The sequence below is a fragment of the Nicotiana sylvestris genome, chromosome 11 (genome assembly GCF_000393655.2).
Source record: "Nicotiana sylvestris chromosome 11, ASM39365v2, whole genome shotgun sequence".
NCBI lineage: Eukaryota > Viridiplantae > Streptophyta > Magnoliopsida > Solanales > Solanaceae > Nicotiana > Nicotiana sylvestris.
Genome location: NC_091067.1, coordinates 38715975 through 38732408, shown reverse-complemented (window position 1 = coordinate 38732408; position 16434 = coordinate 38715975). Strand labels below are relative to the sequence as shown.

At 39.6% G+C, this 16434-nt stretch overlaps 1 protein-coding gene across 1 annotated transcript; it reads right to left on the bottom strand.

Moving 5' to 3' along the window:
- Nucleotides 1–12631: 12631 nt before the first annotated feature.
- LOC104223246 (defensin-like protein 1) lies at nt 12632–13617 on the bottom strand. Its single transcript, XM_009774644.2, has 2 exons — nt 13495–13617; nt 12632–13052 (listed from the first exon to the last, which is right to left on the bottom strand). The coding sequence occupies exons 1-2, from the start codon at nt 13565–13567 to the stop codon at nt 12874–12876; spliced, it is 252 nt and encodes an 83-aa protein (XP_009772946.1). The 5' UTR covers nt 13568–13617; the 3' UTR covers nt 12632–12873.
- Between the last annotated feature and the right edge of the window lie 2817 nt (nt 13618–16434).

Here is a 16434-nt window from a genome sequence, read left to right as displayed (position 1 = left end):
CCTATTTCTAACCCCACAATATATATTTGAACTCATATTCTCATATATGAAATATTAGAAGTAGAACTTACCCGGAAGATAGTGAGCTAGAGATTAGCATGCTTGATTCTTGGGGGTTTGTGCAAGATTGATGATTAGGAGGCTAGGTTCCCTCTTTCTCTCTCTAAAATTCTCTCACCTCTCTCTAGAGTTAGCATAAAATAGTCCTAAATGAAGCCCCAAAGCTTATTTATCAAAGTGGGTTCGGATATAAAAATTTCCAAAAATGACCCCCGAAGTCAAATATGTGGTGCAATTATGCTATAGCATAATTGAAATGTGGGTTGCATTCTTGTAGCATAATCATTATGTGATAGCATAATCGACAGCATATTCGATTAGTCTACAGCATAATCAACATGCGACAACATAACATTTTTCCCGACACTACTTCATTATGCGACATATACGCGGTCCGCATGCTCGTTTTGAGATCGCAAAATTGGTCACAAATCCAGTCTTTGGTAATTTGATCATAACTTTGTGTAGAATTGTCCAAATGGCGAACGGTTTGAAGAGTTAGAAACTAGACTTGAAAACCTTTCATTTGATAGGTTGTTCACCATATATAACCTTATATATATTTAGATATGATCATCCAAAGTGTGGACTTGTGCAAACTCATTTTGAATTTTAGCCCATTATGAAATTTTCTAATTTGACTTAGACTTAGGCCTCCCATTAGACCCCACATTACACATTATAAGACTTATACACTTATTTACCAAGTCCAATTGATGCCCATCATGTTAATAGCATATAAAATATTATAATTAGCCTACTTGGCACCACGAAATCCTAAATTACTTAGCGAAATTTTCCGGGGCATTACAGTTTGATCCCACGTGCGAGCACTAGGTTATTTATCTATACTTAGGGTAGTCTGTAGGCTATGATATGCCTAAAGTTGACTGTTAAACTTTAAGTTATAATATTTCTTATATTTGTGACCTTGTTTCAAACTATTTGAGCCATGTTTGAGGCTACATAGAGGTTAAATCCCTGAATGAACTTGATAAATGCTATTTCTGTGATGAAATTCCTGATTTGAGCTATGATAGTAAACTTTGCACATCCCTACATTTTAGAATGTCATGTATACCAATCTAGGAGCATGAAATATGTTATTCATTCATCACATACATGTATTCCTATTTATTTGTTCTTGTGTGATATAATTGGACTGGATGTATGTGACCACGTAGGGCGGATTGTGTTGTTATGCCTGTGACCAAGTCGGGAGGATTTGAATCGTCCAAAGGTTGTTTCACATGGGAAGGGCTTCTTAGAGTATTGATTTAGCTTGTTTGAGGTAAGTATCTTGCCTAACATTTGGTGGGAGAATTATCCCTTAGGATTTGACTTATTTGATTAATTGAGTTATGTGTAAATGATGTGTATACGGGGTGACGATGTGACGACCCAGCCAGTCGTCTCATGAGTTACCGCTCTGTTTCCCCCATTTCTGCTTCTTATTGCTTTGTTTATTAGTGCTATATGTGATCAGGTTGGTTGGCTCGGGTTCGGAAAGGAATTGGTAAGGTTTGAGACACTTAGTCTCTTTTGAGGAAGCTTAAGTTGGAAAAGTCAACTAGATGTTGACTTATGAGTTAGAGGGCTCGGATATGAGTTCTGATTGTTTGGTTAGCTTTGGGAGGTGATTTTGGACTTAAGAATGTGATCAGAATGAGTTTTGGAGGTCCGGAGTAAATTTAGGCTTAAATTGGTAAAATTAGATTTTTGGCGAATTCCGGTTGATAGGTGAGATTTTGATATAGGGGTCGAAATTGAATTCGGAGAGTTGCAGTAGATCTGTTGTTTCATTTGGGATGTGTGTGTAAAGTTTCGGGTCATTCGGACGTGGTTTGGTTGGGTTTTTTATCAAATGCGTAATTTAGAAGATTTTAGAAACTTAGGCTTGAATCCGATGAGTTTTGGTTGATTCGATATTGTTTGAGTTGTTTTGAGGATTGGTATAAGTTCGAATAAAGTTATGGGTCATGTTTTTGCTTTTGGTTGAGGTCCCGAGGGCCTCAGGGTGATTTCGGGTGGTTGTCAGAGAGTTTGGGAAATTTGAGAAGCTGCAGATTTTTCTATTTTGTATTTCCGCACCTGCGGATTGGGGACGAAGGGCAGGAGCCGCAGATGTGGTTGGCTTACCGCACCTGCAATACTGCAGGTGAGGCTACTTGGTCGCAGATGCGGTTTTGGGACCATTAAGTGAAAACCGCAGAAGCGGCTTACAGACCGCAAATGCGGTACCGCATAAGCGGTATCTGGGCCGCAGGTGCGGAATCCTTGGGCCAGAAGGTATATATTGTTTTCTTCGCAAAATTTTGCTAAGTACTCCATTTTTAAGACGGGAAAGAGGCTAAGGTAGTGGATTTTAAGAGAAATAAAGGGATATTAGTTGGGTAAGTTCCCTAAGCTTCATTATTTGGGTTTATGATCATTTTTCCATTGTTTAATCATGGTATTAGTGGAGATTAAGGAAGAAAAATTGGGGATTAGGGCTTGAGATTAAGAGACTTTAAAATGAAAATTTGAGGGGTCATTTGGACTCCAATTTCGGTGTTCTTGGTATGTATAGACTCATGGAAGGATAAGGATTCCGTTGATGTGATTTTTATTGAGTTTCGAGACATGGGCCCGGGGGTCGGGTTTGGCCAATTTCGAGATTTTTGGTTTAATTTAATTATTTTCGCTTGGGCTTCATTCCCTTAGCATAGTGTGACGCCGTGATTCTGATTTTGGATAGATTCGACGTGAGTGGAGGCCGATTTGAGGGGTAAAAGTGTCGCGGAGTAGTATTTTGCCGGTTTATGGTAAGTAACCTTTGTAAATCTAGAACTGAGGGTACAAAACTCCAGTATTTGACTTGTTTTGATAAATGAGTTGACGCACATGCTAGGTGACGAGCGTGTGGGCGTGCACTGGTAGGGATTTGTGACTTGATCCATCCCATAGCGACTATTAAGCCACGTATTTGATTTGGAACCTTATGATATTCCGTACTTTAGTCATTTATACTATATTATGGGTTGTATGCCATGTTTGGGGCCTTCTGCCGATCTGTTGAAACCCTTAAGGGCTTATTTACTGTTTTTCCTTACTCTACTTATTGAAAGCATATCCTCAGTCATGTTTTACTTGTTTAATATTTAAAACTGGTTTTATCACTCTACTTTTAAATGTGAGGACTATTTGGACTGAGTTCCCTAATTTCTACTATTGTGTCCGAGAGGCTATGAGGTTAATGACTGAGAGAGGTTGAGAACCTAATGGTGAGGATATTTATATATGTATGAGTTATGGATCGGGCTGCACGCCGCAACGATACTTATATGGATCGGGCTGCACTTCGCAACGATATATATATATATATATATATATATATATATATATATATATATATATATATATATATATATATATATATATTGGACCGGGCTACGCGCCGCAGCGATAAGACGCTTGGGTTGTAGGAGCCCCTCCGGAGTCTGTACATCCCCAGTAAGCATAATCGACTATAAATTATGGATCGGGCTGCATGCTGCAGCGGTTACTATGATTATTATTATTATGAGATATTAATGAGATTGAGTGCTGAGAGTGAGTACGGAGTGACGAGAGTTGAGTCACGAGTGATTGAGAGGCTGCCCCAGAGGCCATATTCTGAGTGATACCTTGCCCGAGGGGCCCAGTTATGGTGTTTTCACTGATTTCGCTCTTCCTTTAAATAAGCCTCTGCTGGAAAAATTGCTAAGTATATGATTTCAAGTATTTAAATTGAAATTGATGATTATACAATGAAACTGGTTTCAAACTGTGGAGTTGGATCAGTTATCCTATTGTTTATTCATTTGTATGATTTTTAACAGCTCATCACTGCTTTCAGACCTTATTTACTTTAGTTACTTACTAAGTTGACGTACTCGCGTTACTCTCTGCACCATGTGTGCAGATCCAGGTGCCCAAGCGGTAGAGTGAGGGTCCTCAGCATTATCAGAGTTTGCCGGAGACTGCAAGGTAGCTGCATGACATCTGCAGCCTTGCTTTCTTCCTTTATACTTGTTTTTCTGCATTTTAGACTTGTTTTGTATCAGACAGTCAGATTTGTATATGTTAGAGGCTCTAGACTTGTGACACCAGATGGTTGGGCTCTATTAGTTTAACATTGTATTGATTTCTGCACCTTTTGGTTGTTTTATGCACTTCTTATGAAAAATTTGGGTTTTTAACGTGTGTTAGAAAAATGGTTTTATAAAAGGAATTTGTTGTAGTTAATGGTTTGGGTTGGCTTGCCTAGTAATGTGATAGGCACCATCACGACCGGGCATTTGGGGTTGTGATAAGTTGGTATTAGAGCCTAGGTTACATAGGTCTCGCGAGTCATGAGCCGGTTTAGTAGAGTCTCACAGATAGGTACGGAGACGTCTGTACTTATTCTCGGGAGGCTGCAGACCCTTTAGGAAAAAACTTCATACTCTTGAAATTCTTGTCGTGCGAATCTCTTGATCCAAGTACTAAATCTCTATTATTCCATTCTCTCACAGATGGTGAGGACACGTGCTACCAGGCAAGATGGACGACCACCAGTACCACCTGCTGGGGCCACTAGAGACCGAGGACGCGGTCGAGGCCATGGTAGGGCCAGAGCAGCTAGGGAATCACCTGCAGATCCACCAACTGCCCCAATTCAGGATTATGTCCCAAATGTGAATGCTACAGAAGCACCAGCTCAGCCACCCGCCATGCCTATTGTGATTCCAGGCTTTCAAGAGGCTTTAGCTCAGATCTTGTCAGTGTGTACCAGTTTGGCTCAGATGCTCTCAGTTACTACGACCGCAGCTACTTCTCAAGCCGGAGGAGGCACCTAGACTCTTGTTGCTCGCACACCTGAGCAAGTTGTGCATGGACTCCAGACACTGGGGGCACCTCCAGCCTAACCGGTTGTACCAGCTTATGAGTACGTGGTACCAGTTATGCCGGACGACGAGCAGCGTCTACTAGAGAGGTTTGGTAGACTTCAGCCTCCGACTTTCAGCGGGGCAGAGGGCGAGGATGCCCAGGGTTTCTTGGATAAGTGCTAGAGGATGCTTTATACAGAAGGTATTCTAGAGACTAGTGGTGTAGCTTTTACCACCTTTCAGCTTTTTGGGGCTGCCTTTACTTGGTGGGAGGCGTATGAGAGGCATAGGCCTGTTGGTGCAACGCCCCTTACCTGACAGCAGTTCTCTGTTCTTTTTCTTGAGAAGTATGTACCACAGTCTTGCCGAGAGGAGTTGCGCAGGCAGTTCAAGCAGTTGTGTTAGGGAGAGATGACTGTGACACGTATGAGATGCGATTCTCTGAGTTAGCGCGTCATGCAGTTTGGTTGGTTCCGACTGATAAATAGAGGATTATGAGGTTTGTTGATGGTCTCACATATCAGCTTCAGATTCTCATGACTAGGGAAAGAGTGACAGGTGCTACTATCGAGGACGTTGTTGACATCGCCTATGAGATTAAGTCAGTTCGCCGTCAAGAGTGAGAGGAGAGGGAGGCCAAGAGACCTCGGGGATCTGATAGCTTTAGTAGTGCTCCTTCGAGAGGTCAGTTCCAACAGGGCAGAGGCTGTCCATTCAGGCAGGTTCATTCAGCTTGCCCAGGTTATCGTGGGGCATCATCGGGTCATGGTTCTCACAGTTCTCGTCAGGGCCACTCATCACTCATTGCCCTTCCAGCCCAGAGTTTATCCTGTGCTCCATCAGTTCAAGGTTCTTCCATGCCAGGTCCTTATACTGGTCACTCCAGTGCCAGGGGTTCCCTTCAGTCCCCATCTCCAGTACCGGAGAGTTGTTATGAGTGTGGAAAGTTTGGGTATATGAGGAGGCAGTGTCCTCGTCTTCGTGATAGTCCGTCTCAGCAGAGGGGTCAGCCCTCGACTTTAGCTCCAGTTGCTTTACCACCCGCCCAGCTAGCTAGGGGTGGAGGTCAGTCAACTAGGGGTTTCCCAAGAGGGGGAGGTCAATCAGGTGGTGGTCAGGCTCATTTCTATGCCCTCCCGGTTAGACCAGATACTGCTGCTTCAGATGCCGTGATTTTAGGTATTTCAGTCTGCCACAGAGATGCCTTTGTATTATTTGATCCCGGTTCCACCTTTTCTTATGTGTCATCATACTTTGCCTGTTATTTGGATATGCCTCGAGAGTATCTTATTTCACCTATTCATGTATCTACTCCAATGCCCGATACTGTTGTCGTAGACTGTGTGTATTGGTCGTGTGTGGTGAATATTGGGGGTCTGGAGACTCGAGTGGATCTTTTATTATTGTGTATGGTGGATTTTGATATCATTTTGGGCATGGATTGTCTGTCTCCGAGTTGTGCTATTCTAGACTGTCATGCCAAGACAGCCACATTGGCTATACCGGGTGTGCCACAGATCGAGTGGCGAGGTTTAACTGATTATGTTCCCAGTAGAGTAATCTCATTCTTGAAGGCCCAATGTATGGTTGGGAAGGGATGTCTTTCGTATCTAGCCTTTGTGAGGGATTTCGGTGTAGAGACTCCCAGTATTGATTCTGTCCCAGTTGTGAGGGATTTTCCTGATGTGTTTCCTGTAGACCTACTGGGCATGTCACCAGATAGGGATATTGATTTTGGTATTGACCTAGTGTTGGGCACTCAGCCCATTTCTATCCCATCGTATCGTATGGCACCAGCGAAGTTGAAGAAGTTAAAGGAGAAGCTTCAAGAAATCCTTGATAAGGGGTTTATTCAGCCTAGTGTGTCACCTTGGGGTGTGTCGGTTCTATTTGTGAAGAAGAAGGATGGCACTATGAGGATGTGCATTGATTATAGGCAATTGAACAAGGTAACAGTTAAGAACAAGTATCCCTTGACTCGTATTGATAATTTATTCGACCAGCTTTAGGGAGCGAGAGTGTTCTCCAAGATTGATCTCTATTCAGGTTATCACTAGTTGAAGATCAGGGACTCGGATATTCTTAAGACCGCTTTCAGGACCCGATATGGTCATTATGAGTTCTTAGTGATGTTTTTTGGGCTGACCAATGCCCCAGCAGTATTCATGCATTTGGTGAACAACGTGTTCCGGCCCTATCTTGATTCATTTGTCATAGTCTTCATTGATGATATTCTGGTGTATTCGCGTAGTCAGGAGGAGGACGCAGAGCATTTGAGAATTGTTTTGCAGAGATTGAGGGAGGAGAAGCTTTATGCAAAATTCTCCAAGTGTGAGTTTTGGCTCATTTCAGTGGCTTTATTGGGGTACATGGTGTCCATCTAGGGTATTCAGGTTGATCCGAAAAAGATAGAGGTGGTTCAAAGTTATCCTAGACCGTCCTCGGCCATAGAGATTCGCAGCTTTCTTGTTTTGGCAGGCTATTATCGCCGGTTTATTCAGGGATTCTCGTCTATCGCATCGCCCTTGAACAAGTTGACTCAAAAGGTTGCTTCATTTGTATGGTCGGATGAGTGTAAGGAGAGCTTTCAGTAGCTCAAGACAGCCTTGACCACAATTCTAGTGTTAGTTTTGCCATCAGCTTCAGGTTTATATACCGTGTATTGTGATGCTTTGAGAGTTGGTATTGGTTGTGTATTGATGCAGGAGGGTAGAGTTATTGCTTATGCTTCTCGTCAGTTGAATCCCCATGAGAAGAACTACCCCATTCAAGATTTGGAGTTGGCTACCATAGTTTACGCATTGAAGATTTGGAGGCATTACTTGTATGGTGTGTCTTGCGAGGTGTTTACTGATCATCGTAGCCTCCAACATTTGTTCAAATAGAAGGATCTCAATTTGAGGCAGCGGAGGTGGTTGGAGTTGCTTAAGGATTATGATATCACAATATTGTACCATCCGGGGAAGGCCAATGTGGTGGTCGATGCTTTGAGCCGAAAGGCGGTGAGTATGGGGAGTTTGACATATATTCCAGTTGGGAAGAGATTGATGTTCAGGCCTTGGACAATCAGTTTATGAGGTTAGATGGTTCGGAGCCCAGTCGGGTATTGGCTTGCGTGGTTTCTCGGTCTTCCTTATATGTTCGCATCAAAAAGCGCCAGTATGATGATCCGTATTTTCTTGTCCTTAAGGATAGAGTTAAGCATGATGATGCTAGAGATGCGGTTACAGGTGATGATGGGGTGTTGAGCATGCAGGGCCGGATATGTGTGCCCAATGTGGATGGGCTTCGGGAGTTGATTCTGGAGGAGGCACATAGCTCGCGGTATTCCATTCATTCGGGTGTCGCGAAGATGTATCAGGATTTGAGGCAGCATTATTGGTGGAGAAAAATGAAGAAAGACATTATGGGATTTGTAGCTCGGTGTCTCAATTGTCAGCAGGTGAAATATGAGCATCAGAGATCGGGTGGCTTTCTTCAATAGATGGATATTCCAGAGTGGAAGTGGGAGATGATCATTATGGACTTTGTAGTTGGACTTCCACGAACTTTGAGGAAATTCGATGCTATTTGGGTGATTGTGGATCGGCTGACCAAGTCCGCGCACTTCATTCTTGTGTGTACTACCTATTCTTTAGAGCGGTTGGCAGAGATCTATATCCAGGAGAATGTTCGTTTGCATGGTGTCCCAGTTTCCATCATTTCGGATAGGGGCACTCAGTTTACCTTGCATTTTTGGAGGTCTGTGCAGCGAGGGTTGGGTACTCAGGTCGAGTTGAGCACAGCTTTTCACCCTCAAACGGACGGGTAGTCTGAGCGCACTATTCAGATATTGGAGGGCATGTTGCGTGCTTGTGTCATTGATTTCGGAGGGTCATGGGATCAGTTTCTACCGCTTGCAGAGTTTGCTTATAACAATAACTACCAGTCGAGTATTCAGATTGCTCCGTATGAGGCTTTGTGTGGGAGGCGGTGTAGATCTCCAGTTGGTTGGTTCGAGCCCGGTAAGGCTAGGCTATTGGGGACAGACCTGGTGCAGGATGCTTTAGAAAAGGTGAAGGTAATTCAGGAGTGGCTTTGTACGGCACAATAGAGGAATAAGAGTTATGCTGGCAGGAAGGTTCGAGATATGTCTTACATGGTTGGCGAAAAGGTTTTGTTGAAGGTTTCACCCATGAAGGATGTTTTGAGATTTGGATCGTTAGGTTCGAAAGTTGAGGTCAAAGGATATAGCTTCAGTGAAAGTGCAGTAGAGAGGTCGGCTCATGGAGGAGGCTGCCTGGGATACCGAGCAAGAGATGCAGAGCAAATATCCTCACATGTTTGAGGCTTCAGGTATGTTTATTGACTCGTTCGAGGATGAACATTTTTTTAAGTAGGGGAGGATGTGACGACCCGGCCAATCGTCTCATGAGTTACCGCTCTGTTTCCCCATATCTGCTTCTTATTTCTTTGTTTATCAGTTCTATATGTGATCGGGTCGGTTTGCTCGGGTTCGAAAAGGAATTGGTAAGGTTTAAGACACTTAGTCTCTTTTGAGGAAGCTTAAGTTGAAAAAGTCAATCGGATGTTGACTTATGAGTTAGATGGCTCGGATGTGAGTTACGATGGTTCGATTAGCTTCGAGAGGTGATTTGGGACTTAGTAGCATGATCGGAATGAGTTTTGGAGGTCCAGAGTAGATTTAGGCTTGAATTGGCGAAATAGGATTTTTAGCGAATTCCGATTGATAGGTGAGATTTTGATATATGGGTCAGAATGGAATTCCGAGAGTTGCAGTAGTTTCAATGTGTCATTTGGGATATGTGTGTAAAAGTTTAGGTCATTCGGACGTGTTTTGGTTTGGTTTTTGATCAAAAGCGTAATTTAGAAGATTTTGGAAAGTTTGGTTTGAATCCGATTAGTTTTGGTTGATTCGATGTTGTTTGAGTTATTTTGAGGATTTGTGTAAGTTCGAATAAGGTTATGGGTCATGTTTGCACTTTTGGTTGAGATCCCGGGGCCTCGGGGTGGTTTAGGATGGTTGTCGGAGAGTTTGGGAAATTTGAGAAGCTGTAGATTTTCTGTTCTGGTATTTCCGCACCTGCGGATTGGGGACCGCAGGTGCAATGCCACAGATGTGAGGAAATTACCGCAGAAGCGGTCAAGGAGGAGAAGGGCAGGAGCGCAGATGCGGTTGGCTGACTGCACCTGCGATGGAGTATGTGTGGCTACTTGGTTGCAGATGCGGTTTTGGGACCATTAAGTGAAAGCCGCAGAAGTGGCTTATAGACTGCAAATGCGGTACCGCATAAGCGGTATCTGGGTTGCAGGTGTGGAATCCTTAGGCCAAAATGTATATATTGTTTTCTTCGCGAAATTTTCCTAAGTACTCCATTTTTAAAGACGGGAAAGAGGCTAAGGCAGTGGATTTCAAGAGAAATCAAGGGATATTAGTTGGGTAAGTTCCCTAAGCTTCATTATTTGGGATTATGATCATTTTTCCATTATTTAATCATGGTATTAGTGGAGATTAAGGAAGAAATATTGGGGATTAGGGCTTGAGATTAAGAGACTTTAAAATGAAAATTTGAGGGGTCATTTGGACTCCGATTTCAGTGTTCATGGTATGTATGAACTCATCGAAGGATAAGGATTCCGTTGATGTGATTTTTATTGAGTTTCGAGACGTGGGCCCGGGGGTCGAGTTTGGCCAATTTTGAGATTTTTGGTTTAATTTGATTATTTTCGCTTGGGCTTCGTCCCCTTAGCATAGTTTGACGCCGTGATTATGATTTTTGGATAGATTCAACATGAGTGGAGGCCGATTCGAGAGGCAAAGGCGTCGCGGAGTAGTATTTTATCGGTTTGAGGTAAGTAACCATTATAAATCTAGAACTGAGGGTACAAAATCCCGGTATTTGACTTGTTTTGATAAATGCGGTGACGCACATGCTAGGTGACGAGCGTGTGGGCGTGCACCGGTAGGGATTTGTGAATTGGTTCGTCCCGTAGAGACTATTAAGCCGCGTATTTGATTTGGAACCTTATGATATTCTGTACTTTAGTCATTTATACTATATTATGGGTTGTATGCCATGTTTGGGGCCTTGTGCCGACCTATTGAGACCCTTAGGGGTATTTCTACTGTTTTTCCCCACTCTACTTGTTTAAAGCATATCCTCAGTCATGTTTTACCTGTTTAATGTTTAAAACTTGTTTTATCACTCTACTTTTAAATGTGAGGACCGTTTGGACTGAGTTCCTTAATTTTTACTGTTGTGCCCGAGAGGCTGTGAGGTTAATGATTAAGAGAGGTTGAGAACCTAATGGTGAGGATATTTATAAATGTATGAGTTATGGATCGGGCTGCACGCCACAGCGATACTTATACAGATCAAGTTGCACGACGCAGTGATATATATTGGATCGGGCTGCGCGCCGCAACGATATGACGCTTGGGCTGTAGGAGCCTCTCCGGAGTCTGTACACCCCTAGTAAGTGTAGTCGACTATAAATTATGGATCAGTCTGCACGCCGCAGCGGTTACTATGATTATTATTATTATAAGATATTAATGAGCTTGAGTGCTGAAAGTAAGTACGGAGTGACGAGAGTTGAGTCACGAGTGAGTGAGAGGCTGCCCGGGAGGCCATATTTTGAGTGATACTTTGCCCGAGGGGCCCAGTTATGATATTTTCACTGATTTCACTCTTCATTTAAATAAGCCTCTGTTTGAAAAATTGCTAAGTATATGATTTCAAGTATTTAAACTAAAATTGATGATTTTACAACGAAGCTTATTTTAAACTGTGGAGTTTGATTTGTTATCTTGTTGTTTATGCATTTGTATGATTTTTAACTACTCATCACTGCTTTCAGACCTTATTTACTTTAGTTACTTACCGAGTTGGCGTACTCACGTTACTCCCTGCACCGTGTGTGCAGATCCAGGTGCCCGAGCGGCAGGGCGAGGGTCCTCAACATTATTAGAGTTTGTCGGAGACTACAAGGTAGTTGCATGGTGTCCGCAGCCCTGTTTTCTTCCTCTATCCTTGTTTTTCCGCATTTTAGACTTGTTTTGTATCAGACAGTCAGATTTGTATATACTAGAGGCTCTAGACTTGTGACACCAGATGGTTGGGCTCTGTTGGTTTAACATTGTATTGATTTCCGCACCGTTTGGTTGTTTTATGCACTTCTTATGAAAAATTAAGGTTTTAAACTTGTGTTAGAAAAATGGTTTTATAAAAGGAATTTGTTGTAGTTAATGGTTTGGGTTGGCTTGCCTAGTAATGTAAGGCGCCATCACGATCGGGCATTTGGGGTCGTGACAGACAAGTGTGTAAACAGGCGTATGCATTCCTTATGACCGGATTTGACCCCATGTTGCTTTTATTGCCTTATTTTTATTATCCATGAATTCTTTAATATGGTTACTTTTCGGAGAATTCCTAGTTGCCTAAACTTGAGGAACCCCTAATTTGAGGCTTTACAAATATAATAGTTAAACCATTAATTATTCATTGATTATTCATTTTCTAAGTGAATAATATAATTCTTATTCATATTTGATCCATTTTTAAAAGATTAATTATACAACCCATTTTTTAAGGAACAATATGAGTGGATAACGGTATTCTTTAAATAATTTCATCACCACTGATCATAATAGCCAACTAGTCAAGCCAACTCAATCAGTATAACCACAAATAATTTCTTGAAATTATTTAGATTATTTCACTTGACATAAAAAATTACAATATGGATCCCAAGGAAAAGACCGTACAATATGATAATACAAACATAGTTTGATACTATTTTCTCATAATAACTACAATTCTAGTGAATTTGTAGTATTTTTATTCTTTTAAACACAAGACAACACACCATTATTTATTTATTTATTATACATAAAAAGGAGCATTCTGAGAGCATTTGATGCTTATTTGCACTTGTGGTAGCAGTAGCAATAACGTCTGAAGATGCTCTTCTTAATGCACATACCCCTCTTTGCCCCCTCTTTCTCTTTGCATTCTTCGTCGCAGTGTTCACTAATAAAGCAATAGCCAGAAAATGTCTTGCTCTTCCTTCGGCAAAGTTTGCCCTCTGCCGCTTGCATCTCTGCATGGAACAACAACTTATCATAAGTATTTTTGGTTAAAATCATTTATTTGAATTAAAATATATGAATTTCTTCTAAAAATGTTGAAATATATGTTTTTTTGTTGTTATAAGTTATAACAATAATGATAATCATTTCATATTAGCGAGTTCGTACATGATTGTTCAAAGGCATACCTAGGTGCTAGCTGCCTGTACTAAGAAAGGATTATAGCAAGTTAACTACTAGCGTAAAATTAATCAATTTATAATGAATTTTTGCAATTTTATGTAATATTGGATTGTAGTTTTGGGTCCAAATCTTTATAGAGACACCAACTACAACTAGCTTGGAATTCGGGTATATATGCTATTATTTTGTTGTGAAAACACTAATCCCTTGGAATTAAAATATGCGCATACAATATTGAAAAATGAAAATGACAATGAAAGAGGTACCAACCATTGGATGAAATGAGGAGGAAGCATAAGAGGAGAGCAAGGAAGGTTGTGTAGCTCACGAGCGACTTTGCCATATTCCTATACTTTGGATATAATACGATCTTTCTATTTTCTTTAAAGTGATTTATGTGTGGAAACTACTAAGGTAAGATAGGTACTTATAGCAAAGGCCAGGCAATTTTTTTAATGGTTTAGTCAAAAATTCCAATGAAGTATTAATGATTTAGTCAAAATATTCAATGAAACTGTTTTACGCAAGTAGTTGGCTATTGAAAGAAGAAATGAGTAGTTTAACATTCCTCATCGCACAAAACTGAGTTTGCACTCTAACCAACAACAACAACAACAAATCCAGCTTAATCACATATCTGGAGGAGGATAATGTGTATGCAGTCTTACCTATAAAGGTAGAGAGACTGTTTTCGATAGACCCTAGGCTTAAGAAACGATAAAAATAAAGCAACAAACAATAACAACAGTAATATAATAAAATAATGAAAATGATTGGTATAACAAGTAATAAATTGAACTAGGAATTCTATTGCTGGTTCCTTCTTCTGTTTAACACCTCGCCTTGTTAATTAAATCAACTTTCAACTCATAGTTTTAAACTTTAGGCATGTTCAAATTAATATATAAATTTAATTAGTTCATTATACAAGGTATGTTACATCTATAATCGCCCCATACGGTGTTAATACTATAATAGTAACTATGTTCCAATCAAATAATTAGTTATAAATATTTTGTTAGAGTCTGAAAAAACTAATAAATACACGTGGAATCGTAATCAACTATCTATAACATTCCCTCATTGACCAAGTCCCTCCCCTCATAAGGTGAATTAGGAAACAGAAAGTCATTCTTTTGGAATATAAAGGTTCATATCAAGAAAGTTTACTTATTAAGACAATAACTTGAATATAAGCACTGTAGATAATTTTTTTGGAAGAAATATTGAACGGAAACCTGGAGCAATAATAAAGTTATTTTCCTAGGACGTAGGTCACAAGTTCGAATTGTAAAATTAGTCGGTAACTCTCGTATTCGGGTATGCTGTCTATATTATATACCTCTTTATAGGAAACATTATAAATATTGTGAAACAACATTATAATAGTGCGATTAGTCAAATTTTTCAAATGGAGCATGTGAAGGACTAGCTGATATTTGGGAGAAAAACGTATTTAAATTGTTTGATCCTACGACTAATTAGAAGAAGTCAAAAAATTCAATGTACCCAAACGATAAATATAAACAATTAAAGATAGTCCTTATCCAAAGAAGCCTTGATCTCCAAATTGGGGATAAGAATGATATAGTTTTTTTTTCTTTTTCTAATTTGAAGGTTCAAATAGTAAAACACAGAGTATAATACCTATGAACACGTTCATCCAATCAGATTGGAGTAAAAAAAAGGTAATGATACGAAGAATTATTTATTTATTTAGGTCGAACACGTTCATCCAATAAGATTGCAGTTTTTTGTTTTTCTTTTCTATTTATTAGTTTTGCCACTTTGTATGTCCATCCTTAAAGAGCTTTTCGATTTCCTTTCCTCGTTAGAAGAGGAAAATAGACTCATTTAAATTGAAACATTCCCTTATTTACCAAGTCTCCCTCTCAAAAAGAGATTAGGGAAAGAGAAAGGGAATATAAAAGTCTCTATCAAGAAAGAATATTTATTAATAAAATGGTGATATTTTGAATAATATGCAAATCAACATTTTATTTTGCGAAAGTTTGAATGAAGTCAAATGACTCAGGTTCATTACTTAATCAAGCAATTAAGAAATATAATCAAGTTTGATTTTTAATGCAAAATCATTAATCCTTCCGGTCCAAAATAAGTGATTTTTTGGCCTTTTTTGTGGTCTAAAATAAGTGATTTTTTCAGAATTCAAGAATAAATTAATTATTTTTTTTCTATTTTGTCCTTGGAGTAAATAATATTGGAATATGTGTTAGGAGTGTTTATGTGAGATAATAAAGGTTAATATAGTTTATTTCATTGTTAATTAATGCTAAAATGTGAATTTCTTAATCTGAAAACATCCAAAAAATCACTTATTTTGGACCGGAGGGAGTATAGTATAATCGTCGTTATCAACAACAAATCTTGAAGTCAACTTTCTCCGCATTAATAAAAACACTTAGTTTTCCTTAGGAATCAGTGACGATATTTAATTAACTTCTAATTTAGTATTCCCTCAGTCCATTTTACTTGCCCAGTTTATCAAAAATATTTGGTTCAAAATATGTCATTGTAAAAAATCAAGATAATTTTAATTATTATTTTTCACCATTACCCTTATTTTAATAAATGTGGAGAGAGATTAATATAGTTAAATTAGGGGTAATATTAAATTGAGATCAAAAGATAAATAGGGTCAATTTAGTCAACTTATCCTTGTGTGTAAGATTTTTGTAAGGGCATCTAAAAAGAAAACATGACAATTAATATGGACTGAAGAGGGTAATGAGAAAATAATATCCCATATTTTTAACAAAAAATTAAGGTTGTCGCCGGTATAGTTGTCAAACAGAAGCTAACTGGTTACATTTGAGAAATATATTAACTGCATGTTAAAATATTTCCAGAGCCCTTGGACCCTTTTTTCGGTAACTTTATTGTGCAGGCTAGTACGCGTGCACCTGAAAACTATGCTAAAATCATCCAAATGCTGGACGAGAGACCAGCTCCTAAGCATGAATTCTTCCGCCATTTTCCAACATATTCATCAAACTGAAGTAAAAAAGAATCATAACGCATATAGAAAATTTAGAGTAACTGTAATGAAAGAAACTTTTATTAAATAGCCCATTTTTCTTAAGAGGGCAAAACAGACAAAGATTATGAAACAAAAAGACTAAATTATTCGAGTGATTCCACAAATTGTGCTAGAAATTTGTACGTCGTATAGAATTTCAAACTTTTTTC

Excerpts from the sequence above, each read along its gene's own strand:
- LOC104223246 (XM_009774644.2), bottom strand. The coding sequence starts at position 13,567 with ATGGCAAAGTCGCTCGTGAGCTACACAACCTTCCTTGCTCTCCTCTTA. Across the intron at positions 13,053-13,494 it reads CCTCCTCATTTCATCCAATG|AGATGCAAGCGGCAGAGGGC; the intron begins GTTGGTACCTCT and ends TGTTCCATGCAG.